This window comes from Labeo rohita, chromosome 21 (genome assembly GCF_022985175.1).
Source record: "Labeo rohita strain BAU-BD-2019 chromosome 21, IGBB_LRoh.1.0, whole genome shotgun sequence".
NCBI lineage: Eukaryota > Metazoa > Chordata > Actinopteri > Cypriniformes > Cyprinidae > Labeo > Labeo rohita.
In genome coordinates, this window is record NC_066889.1 from 6,421,569 (window position 1) to 6,438,487 (window position 16,919).

The 16,919-nt window shown below is 35.8% G+C and overlaps 1 protein-coding gene across 2 annotated transcripts; it reads right to left on the minus strand.

The window, feature by feature from the left end:
* Positions 1 to 2,978: 2,978 nt before the first annotated feature.
* Positions 2,979 to 16,368, minus strand: klf5l (Kruppel-like factor 5 like). Of its 2 annotated transcripts, none has more exons than XM_051093606.1 (4): positions 16,054 to 16,368; positions 10,475 to 11,267; positions 10,299 to 10,358; positions 2,979 to 4,311 (listed from the first exon to the last, which is right to left on the minus strand). In XM_051093606.1, exons 1-4 carry the CDS (start codon positions 16,222 to 16,224, stop codon positions 4,133 to 4,135), a joined length of 1,203 nt encoding a protein of 400 aa, XP_050949563.1. In that variant the 5' UTR covers positions 16,225 to 16,368; the 3' UTR covers positions 2,979 to 4,132. The 2 variants fall into 2 exon arrangements, with proteins under 2 accessions (XP_050949563.1, XP_050949564.1); XM_051093607.1 differs by having other exon boundaries at positions 16,090 to 16,366.
* Positions 16,369 to 16,919: the final 551 nt, after the last annotated feature.

Sequence of the window (16,919 nt, forward strand, 5' to 3'; positions counted from 1 at the left end):
TCTTGTTAAAACTTGCAGTAATAATACTTGTGTAACACTTTTGACAGTCAATTAATCCACTCTTGACAGGTTTGCTTAACCAGTATTAGAGGAAAGAAAGAGAACATAACCTCATCCATGTGATTCTAGGGAAATATCATCATACTGTGCAAATTATGCAAGAATGAGACAAACCATTCCTTTTTGAGGCAAGGAGGATTTAGTTGACAATGGTTTTTCGGACACAAATAAAATGTCTTGATAACCTAACCTAACTGAAGGCAAAACTATGAAATTCATTTATATCTGAGGTCATTTTCATGTTTAAATGCAGGGTAGAATGAGCAACTTTACAAAATCGGACAGCTGAATACCAGGGTTGTTTGTGATATGAACATCATTTTTGAACAAAAGATATGGCTTTTTCAACATATAGTAGTGTGAGTGGGATAAATATAATTGTGTACTACAAAATTAAGCATCTGGGCTTTATATTGATGAAAATATATAAAAAATATACTTCACGGACATGAGATGTACCCACAATTATAGAATGACGCAGTAGGTAGGCTAGATGTTTGTGTTATGACAAGTTCTGTGTAAAATTCTTTTTTATACCAATCCCATTTTCTCCATTATGGGCTGGAGAAAAAAGGTGTCTCAGTCTGAAAAACTGAAAATAATAAAAGATCGTTTAAGGTGGGAAAATATGATTTTTGGTGGTTTGACGTCCCTGCAGAAAAAGAAAAAAACTATAGAACCATCACAGAAAATTCTAATGGTTTCCACTACAAATACCATTACAAACATTACAAACTTTTAACCATTAAAACCATTAAAAAATGGTTTTCTGTAGTGTGTTTTAGAACATATTCCATTAGACTGGAATTGAATTTAACTAGAATTGGTTTTAACAAGCACCAATAGAAGGTGACCAATTTTCAGTAGAGACCAAGAGGGTCCATTACAGTTTCCAATAAAACTAATACAAGTCCCACTATAACCAGTAAAACAATTACACATTAGAAAATGAATCATATACATTCCAAGTTGAAATGTTACCGAATCCCAGGAATGACCCACACTATTTTTTGTTTGTTCTTCAAATTTAAATGAAACAATTCGGTTTTCAATGACTTCCACAACTGTGCAACCATGTGGCGGTAGTGAGATGTCCTGCTGCTGTTTCAGGTTCAGTTGCAACAGCCATCTGTCGTGTGGCCCCCTCTAGTGGTGCACATGTAGTGTGTGGCACTGCAAAATGTCAGTGTCCTCTTTTAGTGTCTTATCATTCCACTTATATCAAGTAGGCAAATATGTATTATGGTGAAATATTTTATCATTTTGTCAATAAAATTGCCCAGCATGGTTTAACCATTGAAGTCAAAGTCCAACGTTGTAACCTGGTCAGGACTTTAAAGTTCATATTAAGTGGTGCTAGCCTTTTGTTTGTTCCTGAAATTATATTACCTCAGTGTCTGGGGGGATAAATTATGGTCAAAACACAATCTTTATGACACTCACTTCTCAACTGGTGCAATAATGATTAACACGTCACTGACCCTGACATACACAATTTCAAGGTTTATACTTGGGTTTTTCGAGCGATGCATATTTACTGATCGTTCTTTATAGAAATTTCAGCAAACAAAAGTCAAACATATAACATTTAAGCCATCTGAAATTAACTGTTTAATTTTAAAAACACGTGAAAGACTATCTGACCAGCTCTCCCCTTCTCAAGCGGTAGGCTAAAAGAAGCAGGGCAAGTTTTAACTAGATTCGCGCTGCTGCGCTAAGCACAGTTAACTCCTCAGGAATGAGAGGCTTTAAACATATTCTCAAGAACATTTTTACTTTTCTCCAGAGCGGTGGCGCTCACTATGTTTTTAATGGTTTACATATTTTCATTTCCACAGAACACATGCTGTACTATAGTAAAATGGGTGTAACCCTCATAAGTCTTTGTCTGTTATTGTAGACTGGATTTCATTCAGTACATTATCTTGTCAGACTGTAATTAGCATCAATTTCATCTAAAAGTTGCTCCCCACCCAATTTTAGTCCTTCGATAACTGCAATTGTCAGTACGATTATTTTGTGTGCTGACTCACTGCTTTAACAATGCAACGTTTAACAATATAAGTTGAAAGTTAATACTTAGCAAAACAGGCGTGTCTCTGTAAAATAAATTTTGGTGAAATTTGGAAACATGTTTTGACTTCATGCTATATGCACCTTATAAACAATGTAAAACCTCCTCCTTACATAGCTAGGCCTTTTCTCTCAGCAGTCGTGAATATGTCAAGGTTAGAACAATAATTAACTAGCCTACAATGGTTTGAAAACTAAAAGCAATCAATCCTTAAATACAATTACGTTTTAAAAATAGATTTAAGCTGTCTCCTACAATATAATAGGCTATACATAGACGCGTAAGCAAACGTCACCTTGGCCTATGGGTTCCAAAAACATTGTTCCTCATAAATATAACATGGCTAACACGGAAATGTCTGTTTCCATCACATATGACATTCCAGTAAGGACCTTATTCATAGTCCTAAGACATACAACATATGTGACCCTGGACCATAAAAACCAGTCTTAAGTAGCATGGGTATATTTGTAGCAGTAGCCAAAAATACACTGTATGGGTTAAAATGATCAATATTTCTTTTATGCCAAAAATCATCAGGATATTAAGTAACGATATGTTGCATGAAGATATTTAGTAAATTTTCTTACTGTAAATATATCAAAAGTTAATTTTTGATTTGTAATATGCATTGCTAAGAACTTCATTTGGACAGCTTTAAAGGCGATTTTCTCAATATTTAATTTTTTTGCACCCTCAAGATTCCAGATTTTTAAATAGTTGTAGCTCAACCTAATATTGTCCTATCATAACAAACCATGCATCAATTCAATTTCAAAAAACTGACCCTTATTACTGGTTTTGTGGTCAATGGTCAAATATGACAAATAACTACAACATGAAATGTAATTATTCTTTTATTTTCCAAAGTTCTGTATTCAAACAAGTACATACAAAATGTTAAACTGATCACTTAGTATGCAAGAGCTACAAACTCAATTCACCCACATTCAAGACAAAAAAACAAAAAAAAAACAAAACAAAAAAAAAATCCCATTTGTTCATAACAAAAACAATTATCTTCAAAGAGTAAAGTATTTACAACAAGTTTAACGTTAACTACAGTATGTACAGTATTTTTGATCCATCAGAGCTCCCCTCGTAAGTTAAGGACATGTACACAAATAAAGGGAACTTGAGAACTTTTAAGCATTTATAAACTGCGGTCACTATGCTGCATAGAGCCCAAGACGGGTCTCAAGGGCATTACAAAAAAGAAAATGCTACAATGTCCACAACTAACATGAATAATTCGTTCTTGGGAAACTTCATTTCTTTTACGTTTTAGATGACGATGCTGCATTTCGGTTTGCATAAAACAATCAACTGTCCTGTGAAATACAAGTGAGTAGCTAATTTTCTTCTGAAAATTTGGCACACATGCTCAAATGCTTTTGTAAGCTCATTTGTCTCATTCATCAGCCTTATTTCTGTCATTCAAAAAGCCGAAATGTCAAACCGATGACTGATCTGAGCACTTTTTTACAGTCTCATAAAGATCTGTATCCATGGATACACAACTGTGAGAACAGCAAACATTAGGGTTACTACTTTTTTTTTTTATCGTAGCATCTTACACAAAAGCAAACAGCTTTTTTGTGAGGGGGAAATTCCACAAACAGTGTGTTACTGTTCATTCAAAATTAACTATTAGCTTGGAATTAATAAATCAAGCTTTACATTTCAAGTTATTAGGAAGACGGTCCTAAAGCAACAATTTAGTCAGACAAAGTGGATGGAGGTCAAGTATAAAACTCATAACATCTTTTCACATTAATCTACAGACATACACACATACAAAACATATGTACATTAGTATACATTCTGTTGGAGCTCTTTTTTTGTGATGATGTTGTGATGTCCAGTCCTCTTCATGACAATATAAATGTTTGGAGTGCTGGTACGGCAGAGCTTTCGTTAGTTTGATCTTCGTACATGTGAAATATTTAGAACAATAAAACCAGTATAAAAATTGAAAAAGTAAGGATGTGAAGTTCGTTAGTTCTGATGGCGCTTCATGTGCAGCGCCAGGTGGTCTGAACGAGAGAAGCAGCGACTGCAAGCGACACATTTGAAAGGTTTTGCGCCGGTGTGTTTGCGGTAATGCCGCGTCAGTTCGTCAGAGCGGGCAAAACGCCAGTCACATCCTTCCCAACTGCACCGGTATGGCTTCTCACCTATAAAAAGAACAACAGAAAGTTAGATCGTGTTGATTTAACTTTAAAAGATGTATCAGTGTATCGATTTTCTGTTACAATGTAACGTATTCCGGAATTTTCAGCATTACCCCAGTCTTCAGTGTCACATGATCCTTCAGAAATCATAAACTGATTTGGTGCTTTTTTTTAATAATTCTTTAATGAACACTGAAGACTGGAGTAAAGATGCTGAAAGTTCAGCTTGCCGTCACAGGAATAAATGACATTTTACAATATATTCAAATAGAAAACAATTACTTTAAACTTAAACAATTTTAAAAATTATGAATTATTCCAAACAGAAAGCTTCGCCAAAGTAAATGACTGTCATTTATTTTAATCCAAGGTGACATTTCAAAGTCTAGGCTCATGCAAAGTCCAGCTTGAACATGTTACAATGTGTATCGTGACATTTTTAAATGGCAGTTATAGAGGAATTAGACGTGTATGCGCTTGTGGTTTGGAGAGTAATACAACTCCCATGTGTAAACACGGAAGTCATTTCCATGGTGCTTAACACACACTGATAAGATCTGACATTGTGAGGTTTGCAAAAGCATTGAATCCTGAAAAGCCACGTACAGAGTGAACCGATAATGGTCATTCAACGTATGCGACCCTCAACTACCACTGCAAAATTCATATTAAATACAGTACAGTAATGTGTATCTGTATGCTTGCGCATAATGGAAAGAAAAAGTGAACGGTAAAGAGAAACAATGATAGAGAATATAAGTTTATTATACATTTTCAAGTTATCATTCAAATCTTTTATGCGTTCCATCAGCAACTGTCAAACTAAAATCCCAGCCTTTATTTTGGAAGCATGTTATTTCACGATAACTAGAGTTTGACTGACATATGTAAGCAGGTGCTTTTGTTCGCTCGCTTTTCATGTACAATAGGTTTGTGTTCAATGCTTCAAATCTTTATTTAGTACAGCTGTGTTGTTGTGCTGAATTATTATAAGACAGGCCTTTTTTAAACCACACCTTTCAATAGCATAATTTTTTACCATCCATAAATATTTCTTACTGGCCATGCGTTGCTTACAAAATCCATATATATACAAAACTATTTAAATATATAGTTTTTAAAAATGTATTCATATTGCTATTTTTAAAATCATTAACATTTTTGCCGAAACAATGTTCCAATTTTTTTCACGATTTTTTCATAAATAAAAAACTGAACAGAACAGGATTTATTTCATACAGAAATAGCTTGTAACACTTTAAATGTTTTTACAGTTACTTGTAATCAATTTAATGCATCCTTGCTGAATAAAAACATTCATTTCTTTTAAAAAAAACCCTATAGTGTCACAGTTGCAGTTTCTCACATTTTATTTACTTGACAAAGACATTTTTAACTTTCATTTGTCACTTTGCACTCTGATTATAGTCCAATGAACACTAGGTGTTTAACCACAAAACATCAAACAATAATTGTTGTTTTAAAGCACAGTGTTTCAGTTCAACCTACTAATTTCACCACAGTGAAACTTTTGAAATAACTGAAGAGAGCACAAATTTAGCTCTTTGAATGGCGCTGAAAGCTGGCTCTATTAGCTTAGCGCTCATCCCTCCCCTTTTCCTATACGTGAAACCAAAAATCAAAAGGAGACGAACAAACGTCCTCTACAGTCTGACAAAGGTCTCCAATAGCTCAGGGTCTTGAACGTGAATGCCCCCTATTAAACACTTCAACTTGTGGAATAAGGCCGACATGCTCAAACAACAGATATTATTTGGTTAGCTGGAGGTTGTGCAACGGCTAACCTGTTATCGCTAAAGCATTTTACTGCACACACATACACACAACCATTATAAAGACAAAAATGTGGAAGTTGAATATTGCTAATCACCTATTTCACCATCATAACAATATTAGGAACAACAATCAGCATTAAACAGATTCACTTAAAACCACTAGGAGTACTAATCAATAATGGCAATCACTAATAATCACCACAAACTTGCGTGGATACCCATAAAATCATCATTTCAAGGCTTTATCGTCAGCTTCTGTTTGAGGAAGGTGGGCAACAAGTTCCATTACTAAGATAATGCAGGGCTTTTACAAACGCACCAACTGCCCTCAAAGCAATTAGTTGAAAAATCATCACAAGCATTGTGAAAGCTCGTGATTTAGGTAGTGAACATAGGGTGAGGCTTCTAGAATATATATTTCTATAAAGCATGTTTAGATATGCTCCACCAAACTGTTCTTTTTTTGAAGAGCCGCTAGCATAACCCAAACTAGCTGCTTAGATTACTGCTTATGTTACAAAGCTAACAACAAGTTTTACAGGCTTGTATTTAATTGCTTTGTCAGAGCACATCTTGTACATCCTGACATACTTTTTCATCATGAATAGAACATATCATTCCTGCAGACATCAAAATTACACGTGTTATCGACCTGTTCTGACTTTCATCTGTCAGCACGGAATGTTCCAGAGCTCTTAAACTGTTGTTTGACAGCTTTCAGTGTGGCGAGATCATTCCCAACCCCCAGCATCTTTTGAAATACAACTCCACACCATGTCCACCTGAAGAATGACTACCTGACCTGTGACAACATAAACATAGCTTGCAGATGGACTGAGGTTGAAACACCCCAGACTCATCAAAAAATGTGGCTTTTTGCATCATGTTTAGTCTTATCTGAAACATATAAACATGAATCTGCAAAATGTTATAACGTTGGTTGTTATACATATCGCAGCAGTTTGGAATTTAAATGTCCGGAGAGTGGTGCTTAAAATTAATGTAAGATTACACTTGAAAATAATGCAAGAAAACTACTGAAAATAGTTCGGACTCTAAATTCCAACTGAATGTTCTATATTACTCTACAGTCTATATTAAAATGCCAGTTTTATGCCTAAACTTTTCATTTGTCAAATAAATATATATATAAAACAGTAATGTGCGACATATTAAAAATAATGTAATGTATTTTAATTACCTTAATTTGGTGAGATTTTCTCAGTAAATATTTATATATAACTGCAATTTATTTACTGTGATAATCATATGATTATTATTTTTTAATGAATTGTCCAAATTATTATAATTTAACATTGGTGTTTTTTTTTATTATAGTGCAATAACCAACACAAGGCCATGTTTTACAGTGATTTTACCACAATTTTGGTGATTTTAGGCACTCTGCTTTGTGTCATGCGTAAAATGCCCCTTGACTGTAATAAAATTAATGCTAACTAGGGCTGTCAAAGATTAATTACGATTAATCGCATACAAAATAAATGTTTGAGTTTGCCTAATATATGTGTGTGTACTGTGTGTAATTATTATGTATATATAAATACACACAAATTAATGTATATATTTAAGAAAAATATATTATGTACAAAGTATTTTTATGTATATATAATATAAATTATATAAAAATGATAATAAATACATATACTTGTAAATATTTCGTAAATATATACATGCACGTGTTTGTATTTATATATACATAATAATTATTTTGTTTATTTAATATTTTTATTTTGTATGCGATGAATCGTGATTAATCATTTGACAGCCCTAATGCTAACACTTTCATCCTTACTAACACTTTTTGCAACATCAACATGATTTCCCAATGTACCACCAGGGAACATACGTTTCATACAAGCCTAAAGAGTTGCGAAAATACCTCTAGGGCACCAGTGAGTGAGAGACAACAATAATACCTCAGGCTACAGGGAATCCCTCTACATTCTCGGTGACCACCCCGAAATAGTCAGAAAAGAATAAAGAAAGCGGCAACTAGGCGGAAAATGTGCTTTTATCAGCTTAACGTCATGCGAACAAAATTACACCCCGTCGGTGTTGGGAGGGAAGATTTCGTTTTCATTCTAAAGTGCGTTGGGATTGTAGTGGGTTTCATCTTACGGCGAGCTGAACACACTGAAACTGCCAAGTTCTTTTCTCCCGGCGGTGCGCTCCTCCCCCCCTGATTGCAGACAGAAAAAGCAGGAGGAACAGGTTTTTCCTCCACTGCTTGGCGATTTCCCCCTCGGGAAAGCATGCAGGGCTTGTACAGGCATGCAGACACAATGTGTATAAAAGCATGAAAAGGGAGTCAATTAATCTCTCCCTCCGCCCTGTTCTCTGTCTTTCTACATCCCTTGTCCTCAGGCTGTCATCTCTGTGCGATCTGTTGCTGCGTTTGTAGTTTTTGTGTTGATGGTACATTGCAACTGGTCAAGCTGTAACAACTGCTTCTAACTTTAGAAGAATAGCTACCTCCACTTTATGTTATTTCAAACCTGTATGACTGTCTGTCTTCTGTAGAACACAAAAGGAGAACATCTGAATAATGTACCTGTCATTGTTTAACATGCAGTTACAATTGAATATCAAAAAATGATTCAGAAGACCTATGAATAACTATATTCCAAGTCTTCTGTAGGCATAAAAAAGCTTTGCGTGAGAAACCAAATGTAAGTCATTTTTCAGTAATAATCTTCCCTTCTACTGGATCACTATGTTTATATACGCACAAGTTATTCGTTTATATTTGGATTAATGGCTCAGTCGTTATTGTAAACACCTACATTGACTGAGCTTGATCCAATAGATTGAAAGGGGTGGTATATACATGATAAATATATATATACATGTAAATAACATGAAGTAATTCATGTAAACACTAGAATTGGACTATTTTCTCAATCGGATTAAAAAATATTGGCTGACTGGAGGTTTGTTCAGAATACATGTAATGCACATTTAAATGAATTAAAGCTGCAAAGCGATTAGTTGTGATTAATTGATTAAATGTGTACTGTGTATATTTATTGTGTATATATAAATACACAGACATTTATGCATATGTGACCCTGGACCACAAAACCAGTCATGAGGGTAAATATTTTTTAAATTGAGGTTTCTACATTATCTGAAATCTGAATAAATATAGCTTTCCATTGATGTATGGTTTGTTAGGATAGGACAATATTTGGACAAGATACAACTATTTGAAAATCTGGAATCTGAGTGTGCAATTATTGAGAAAAATCGCCTTTAATGTTGCAATGCATATTACTAATCAAAAATTAAGTTTTGATATGTTTACGTTAGGAAGTTTACAAAATATCTTCATGGAACATGATCTTTACTTAATATCCTAATGATTTTTGGCATAAAAGAAAAACAATTTTGACCCATATAATGTCTTTTTGGCTATTGCTACTATACCTATGCAACTTAAGACTGGTTTTGTGGTTTTAAAAAAATTGGTATGTACTGTCTGTACTTAAAACTAAAACAAATATGTGAACCGGAGTGCAACATTTAGGGTTCATATCAACAGAACCAAAAGAATCTGAAATCAGATTCAATCCGAATGAAGAGAACTAGCAAACATACCTCCTCAGTGAGTGAGCTGAACTGGTTTAATTTGGATTAATTCACAAACTGATAATTTTGACTGGTTTTGCAAACCATATCAACCACTCAAAGGAACCGTTTGTTCAAATCAGACACACAAATGTCAAGCTACCAACAGTTGGTATATTTTGTTTGATCCTCACACAAAGCTATTGTATAACATCAAAAGATTTTTGTGCAGTGCATCTGCACTGTTTATGAAACTGGAAAAGCCTCAGTCTTTGTAATTGAATGGAACAGTTCTCTCCCTTTGTGTGTTTAGCAGAAGAAAGAAAATCATCTAGAGTTGGAATGACATTAGGGTGACTAAAAAATGACATCATTTTCATTTTCGGGTGTCTGTGCTAGGCTGATAATACACAGGGCAACTTTGGGCAAGTAGGTGAGATACAGCGTCAACAAACAATCTATCCAGACAGAAATTTGTTGCCTTCTCTCAAAGGGAAAGTGACCAAGCAACATCGTTTGGCAACATTGGCAAAAAGTTGCACAGCAACACTGCTCAAAAAGTTGCCCCGTACATCATCAGCCTTAGAGTTTGATTTGATTTCTTACCTGTATGAGTCCTCTGATGTGCTTTCAAGTGAGAGCTCTTTGTGTAAACTTTGGTGCATCCTGGTAAAGAGGAAAAATTGCCCAGATGTTAGTTCACAAACGTCCCTGATAATCTCTGTCAATCTTCAGGATGGCATGGCACAATCCAAAATTACATACTGGAATGGCACACTAACCTGGAAAGTCACAATGATGAATCCTTCTCTTCTCCAGCTCAGGGTTGTTCCGTCGGTTGTATCTGGGTCCCGTGAGGACGCCCTGACCGTGGGCCATTAGCATGGAATGAGGGGTCATCTGTCCAACCTTCATTCCAATTCTAGCCTGGTATGGCGGGGGTGGGGGAACAGAGGTAATGAGCTCTGCCTGGTTCTCAGGACTGCCAGGCTGGGAGTTGGGGGGCGACGGAGGCAAACTGTGTGGCTGGGGTGAAGTGTAGAACGGCTCGGGCATGACAAATTCGCCAGATTGCGTCGTCAAGGCCACCGTGTTCAGGTTGAGCATGGTCCGGCCGGATGCACCGATTCCGTTCATCGATTGACTCTGGGAGAAGGTCATTGTGGTGAGGTCGCTACTGCTGACAGGCATCTGGTAGACCGCCGGCTGCTGAGGGCCGATGTGGAGCTCGTCTGTGACGTTTATGTCAGGTTTGATGAAGAGGCTGTTGACCGTCTGGGGCACGCTGAAGACGGAGGTGAATTCGGGGAGCGCCTGAATGCCACAGGGTTCGTCCACCCCTGGCTCAGTTTTGATGTGATGCACCTGAGGTTTGTTTGGACGATAAAGGCCTGTGCGAAGGTGTGTGGTATTGGGAAGGATAACGTTGATGTTGAGACTGTAAGGAGCTGGCTTCTCATCTGCAAAATACTCATCCACCACTGAGGCGCTTTCCCGACGGTACTTCTTATCCGTCATGCTTGGAGTAATCAGCGGGCTGCTCTGGGGCAAATATTTATCCATCTCCATGCGTGTCTGAAACAAACAGAAGATGATTATGATACAGTAAAGTGCCTTTAAAAACTCTAAGATTTGCACATAGTAAAAGTGTGCTTTTTTCCTGTTTATTCAATTGAATATCTTATCACTGATAGTTTGTGACCTGGACCACAAAATCAATCATAAGGGTCAATTTTTGAAATTGAGATTTATAGATTATATGAAGTTGACTAAATAAGCTTTCCACTGATGTATGGTTTGTTAAAACAGGACAATATTTGATCGAGATACAACTATTTAAAATCTGGAATCTGAGGGTGCAAAAAAATCTAAATATTGAGAAAATCACCTTTAAAGTTGTCCAAATGAAGTTCTAATGAATATTAAATGAATATTACTAATCAAAAAGTTTTGATATATTCACAGTAGGAAATTTACAAAATATCTTCATGGAACATTATCTTTACTTAATATCCTAATGATTTTTGGCATAAAAGAAAAATAATTAATTATAATTTTGACCTATACAATGTATTTTTGAATATTGCTACAAATATAAGACTGGTTTTGTGGCCCAGGGTCACATTTTTTTAAGAGTATTACTTTTTATTTAATTTAGATTAAATTTATTATTTTTAAAAATTAATTACCAATTTAATAAATATAAGTTATGACCTTTTTCTATTTCTTTCTATTTTGGCAAGATGCCTAAAAATTATTTGTTTATTTTCATTTTCTTTGCATTTCTAGTAAAACAAGACCAGAAATGAAACTGAAATCCAAATGTTGCATTAATTTAATTGCACGGGAAAAAATCTCAATTTAATTAAGTTTACTTAATGTTTTTATTTTTAATTGCATGCAGTCCAGGTTGATAGATTTTGTGTGTGTTTTGGTAATTGGATTAGCCGGCGTCAAACTGAGATGTCTGCTCTACCATTTTACCCTTTTCACTTCACCACAGCTATTAAAAAGATATATGTATTGTTGCCAAATCTCTTTTCAAATACAGCGTTATTGTCTTTCACAGTTGATTTGTCATTGCAGCGGCTGGTACAAGCAGTGGGAGATCATTCCCTGCTTTAACCGTGCACACAAAGCCAAGTTCAACGGAGCAGCTCTGCACAGTGCTCCAGTGCAGCAAAGAGTAAACAGAAACCTCATAGGTGTGGCGGCCATGAAGGACTGGAACACAAAGCAAAACCAAAACAGTGACATGTGATAGCAGGAGCAGATATGGGCACAAACAATGTACAAAAATAGAAGTCTAAAAACGAGTGCACTCTGGAGAGCCATTCAGGTGCAACGGTGCCGTAAACTCCCAAGACTGATAAATAAGGGCATTTGTGCGATAATGAAGAACCAGATTTACCAAACCAGTCAATTGGCAAGTCAAATGTGTGATGATGAAATGGTTAGCACATGCAAAAACCTGAACAACCTAAATACCTGTCGCGAACAAAACGTTCAGTGTCTGTAATCTGTAATGACTGCAGCATGTGCTCCCCAAAATAAAGCATGTGAGAACAGTAGTGAAAGTGCTCATATTCAGCATATTTCTAATACACATATTCCATATCAAATTGTTTTATTATTTTATTTGGTATGTCGTAATTTTGTTTTAAGAACAGCAGCACTATTCACAAGTCTTTTTTGTTAATGTTTCCAAAGAACTATGAATATAAGTGATCTTTTTAAAGAATTGTAATGTCATTGCAGACATTTGGACCCCTCTTAAAACACACAGCTGCCTTTATTGTGGACCTTATTGCAGTCATTATATTTGACAATAAACATTTCAAAAGCTCTGTAATGTCCAGCTGTCTGAAGTGGCAGCTATGTCAACAATAAGGCATGTATTGTCAAAATGCATTTCCTTGACAACCCACTGATGTGGTTTCATGTACAAATATCTTCATCCTTTCAGGTAACTCATACCCTAACATGTGAGGTCATGTACTCTCGGGGAATGTACAATGAATGCTGATGCTTCGGCAGCTTTTCATATCGCCGCGGATGAGCCATTTATCGCAGACAATTGTACTGTCGGCGTTAACGTCAACAATTCCACCTTCATCCCCATCAGGCCAGCTTTGGAAAGTTAAAACCAGGTAATTAATGGAAAATAGCTTTCAATTTATCTCCAGACCTGGCAAGCATACCGCCCCTGCCCTTAGTCCTAGGCACAAACAGGCCTTGTGTTGTGCGGTACTGGCAGAGAGGCAAGCACCCTTGGCTATGGCTTCCGTTGGCCTCAGAGACCCGGTTCTGTTCACTAGGTTTGTGTGAGGAAAATGAACAGCGGCTGAACCCTGGCCCAAGAACTGAGTTAATGATTGGACAACATTTACAACTTCTAAGTTATGTATTTTAGAGACCGATAACGGCTGGGAGCCGAGTTAGGCATAAAAAATAATCTTTGAGATAAATAAGCTGGAGGTTTCCGCGTTGCTCAGTATCAACGTTCGTTTTAAAATACGGCTCACTTTCCAAAATTCTGGAAAATTTCATTTATTTTTCAAAGAGATAGTTCGCCCAAAAATTACAATTCTGCCATTAGTTCTCTCACCCACATGTTGTTCCAAACCTGTATGACTTAATTTTATTCAGCCAAAGAACAAATAAATAAAAAGTGAATGTTTTGTCCATATAATCAAAGTCCATTGTGTCCAAAACAGCATTTCAGTGTATGGACACCAAAAACAACAACAAAAAACATATTTTTTCTTTAAAAGAATGACATGAGTGAGTAAATGATGATAGAATTTTCATTTTCAGCTGAGAAATTCCTTTAAGAATACGTGCTTGTGATTTAATAAATCATTAAATATCTTGCCCAATAAAAATAAATCTTATTATTTCTAAAGGAGCACACAAAGCTCAAAATCATCGAAAACGACACAAGTCTTCTGAACGGTTTCTCCGACGTTAGATTTCGCAGCTTACTTCAGTGTCCAAGTACCTTGTTAGCCCAAAGACCTTTTTCCTAATTGCGACACAAAAGGTCTTTCCCTTTGAAATAATTGTCTTTTATGGCCTAAAAGGAATTCAGAAAGATGGAGATTTGTCCACAGATCCCCATAAACCAGACTGATAGGCTTCTTGTCTGTTTACTGGAGCCATAACAGCACAAATCATTCGAGGGCACCAGCGAGAGAAAACAAAACCTTTGAGACGAAAATGATGTTTTATGGCTTTGGGGGAAATAGATAACAGTTGTTTTGGCTTTTCAGAACCATGACTAGTGAAGGAACCATCTTGACTGCTCTTCACAGCTATAGATATGACTACGGATTGCTGGTTTTGTGACAAAAACGTTGTGACTCAGAGACAGCCATATCTTATGATTAGATGTGCCACATCAGTCATGTAATTAAGTTAATCTGTATTTATAATCATGAGTTTTGTTGGTTTCAGATTATTTTAGCAATCTAATTTAATTTGACAAAATTAATTCATTTGATAATCACGACTCCTTTAATAGCAGGTACTTTTCCCTACGCGGGGGTCACGAGGTCAGACACGTGCTTCTCGTCACCAATCAAAGACAGTCCTCAACAAGGGAACAGAGACCATGCAATGTCCCGGGCTGTTTCCTTCAATGTAGCCGACAACCTGCATGTTCCCTTTGGCCATATGAACTTTTAAAGGAGTGCAACAAGGTCATCAGTCATAAACAAGTGCTCTAGTTAGGATGCCATACTATCCAACAGAGCACATTTGCTTCACCTTTTAGACCCAACCATTCTGAGTTGTCATTGTGGGCTTAGTATGATCATTTAAACAAAAAATAAAACATCATAGAAATGTATAAAATGTATGGCTATTTTAAAACTTTAAAGGCAGTCTGACCAAAGCCAAAGAGCAAACTATAGAGAAATTTTTTCAATAAACCATTTCTAAACCAGTGGATTAGTTGCAATTACTCTGTAGGGAAACTAAATTTTAAACATTTGACTGAAACTTAAAACTGTCCCTGTGTTAAATGACAGTATGATTTTTTACATAACTTCAAACTGTGCTGGTTCTATTCTTTGATTCCTTTGCTTTCCAGCACACTCTACATTATGTACATTTTGCTCTTAAAATATAGGTTATACTAAGAGCCTAAACTTGCGAGCCATAGTATCGATGTAAAACAGGTTTCATTGATCTCGCATTCTTTTGAAATAATATATTCATAACCAAGTCAAGCCAGAGTCAAGTATAAACTAGACTAGTCAAGAGAACAATATGACGTCACTGTTTATTGCAAAACCAACATGCAAATTTAAAGAAAAATGTGCTATTGCATAAAATAAAGAATTGTGTTAAACTTTACAAGTAATCTAATTTTGATTTCTTTCAATTACTGAAATGTTGTAAAATTAATAAATAAATAAAAATTAAACATACTATAAGATTGTTTTTGCTGTTTTGTCGTTAATAGTACTACTACTACTACTAATAATAATAATAACTGCATAAGCAACTTTTCATACATATCATGCTAAATTAATAAATCTAAACGCAATGCTAGACAAGCATACAACAATTTAGTATCTAGACCCTTATGTGAAGATGTAACATGCACACTTCAACAAGAACACAGTCTGATAGCGATGCCTGTAATATTTAATAAACGATGCTTCATTTTATTATAATTATAATAATGAAATAAATAAATGAACCAGACACTTGCATTACAGAAAGATTATTTTCTCCTACTGAACAAGTGGTTTCACTTAAAGTGCATCTGTTCTAATATATTTTTGGGATGTTTAGATATTTAAATATTTTTGTTTTCTAGTTAAGATCAGACACCACAAAGCGTCTGTCATACCTGAGCCATTTCAACAGCGTTTGTGGCTAGTCTCACCGCGGGTTTGACGTCCTCAAACACAGACGAGTCCTCCGGCCCATCCGCGTTACACATCCGCACGGGTTTAAGCTGCGTGAAAACTGCTCTCTCTTCTGTATTCGGAGCGCCAACGGCCAGTCCTACACTTGCCATTTCTATATGCAAATCTCGAATCTTATATTTTAAACTTAATTTTATTTACGAATACACATATACGGGATTATTGTAAACGTCCTTGTCGGTACATCCAGACGTGCGGTGTATCCAAAACCCTCCCTGTGTCACTCAGGTAGCCTTACCTGTTGTAAAGTATCACATTGTGGACACGTAGTACACGAGTGACAGCGGCTTTAGCCATTCAGAGCGAAGGAAAGCGCGCCTTCTCCAATCACAGAGCAGGTAGGCGGAGCTCACCTGAGAGGTGTATAACATGGAGGCGTTACTTTTCTGTACATCCATCAGGAAAACTATACTGAGGTTATAGATTTGTAAACAATTTATTTCTTTGCTCACTATGAAAACTTTATTGTTTTAGATTATGTTTATGAACCAAAATATGCTATTATATGCCACAGAGTCACAGTCTGCTTATCCTAACAGCCTGGGGAAAATATTTTAAACCAGTTTAAGCTAATTTGCTGGTTTTAGCAAGAGCCTGGTCTCTTGGCTGGTTTTGGACATCAGTCGCCTAATAATTGTTCACCTTATAATTTTAACTATTTCTTTACAGGTGACTAGTTGCAAGTAAACTTAAGTTTTAAATATACATTATTTATTGTACACAATTCATAATTAAACATAATTTTAGTTGAATTGTCCAAAAACAACATATGTAAGTTTCATCCCCC

What these genes read in the sequence shown, in the direction of transcription:
- klf5l (XM_051093606.1), bottom strand. Translation starts at nt 16,224, where the DNA reads ATGGCAAGTGTAGGACTGGCCGTTGGCGCTCCGAATACAGAAGAGAGA. An exon ending in TCATCATTGTGACTTTCCAG is followed by an intron (nt 10,359 to 10,474) that starts GTTAGTGTGCCA and finishes CCTCTTTACCAG; the next exon opens with GATGCACCAAAGTTTACACA. An exon ending in ACATCAGAGGACTCATACAG is followed by an intron (nt 4,312 to 10,298) that starts GTAAGAAATCAA and finishes TTCTTTTTATAG; the next exon opens with GTGAGAAGCCATACCGGTGC.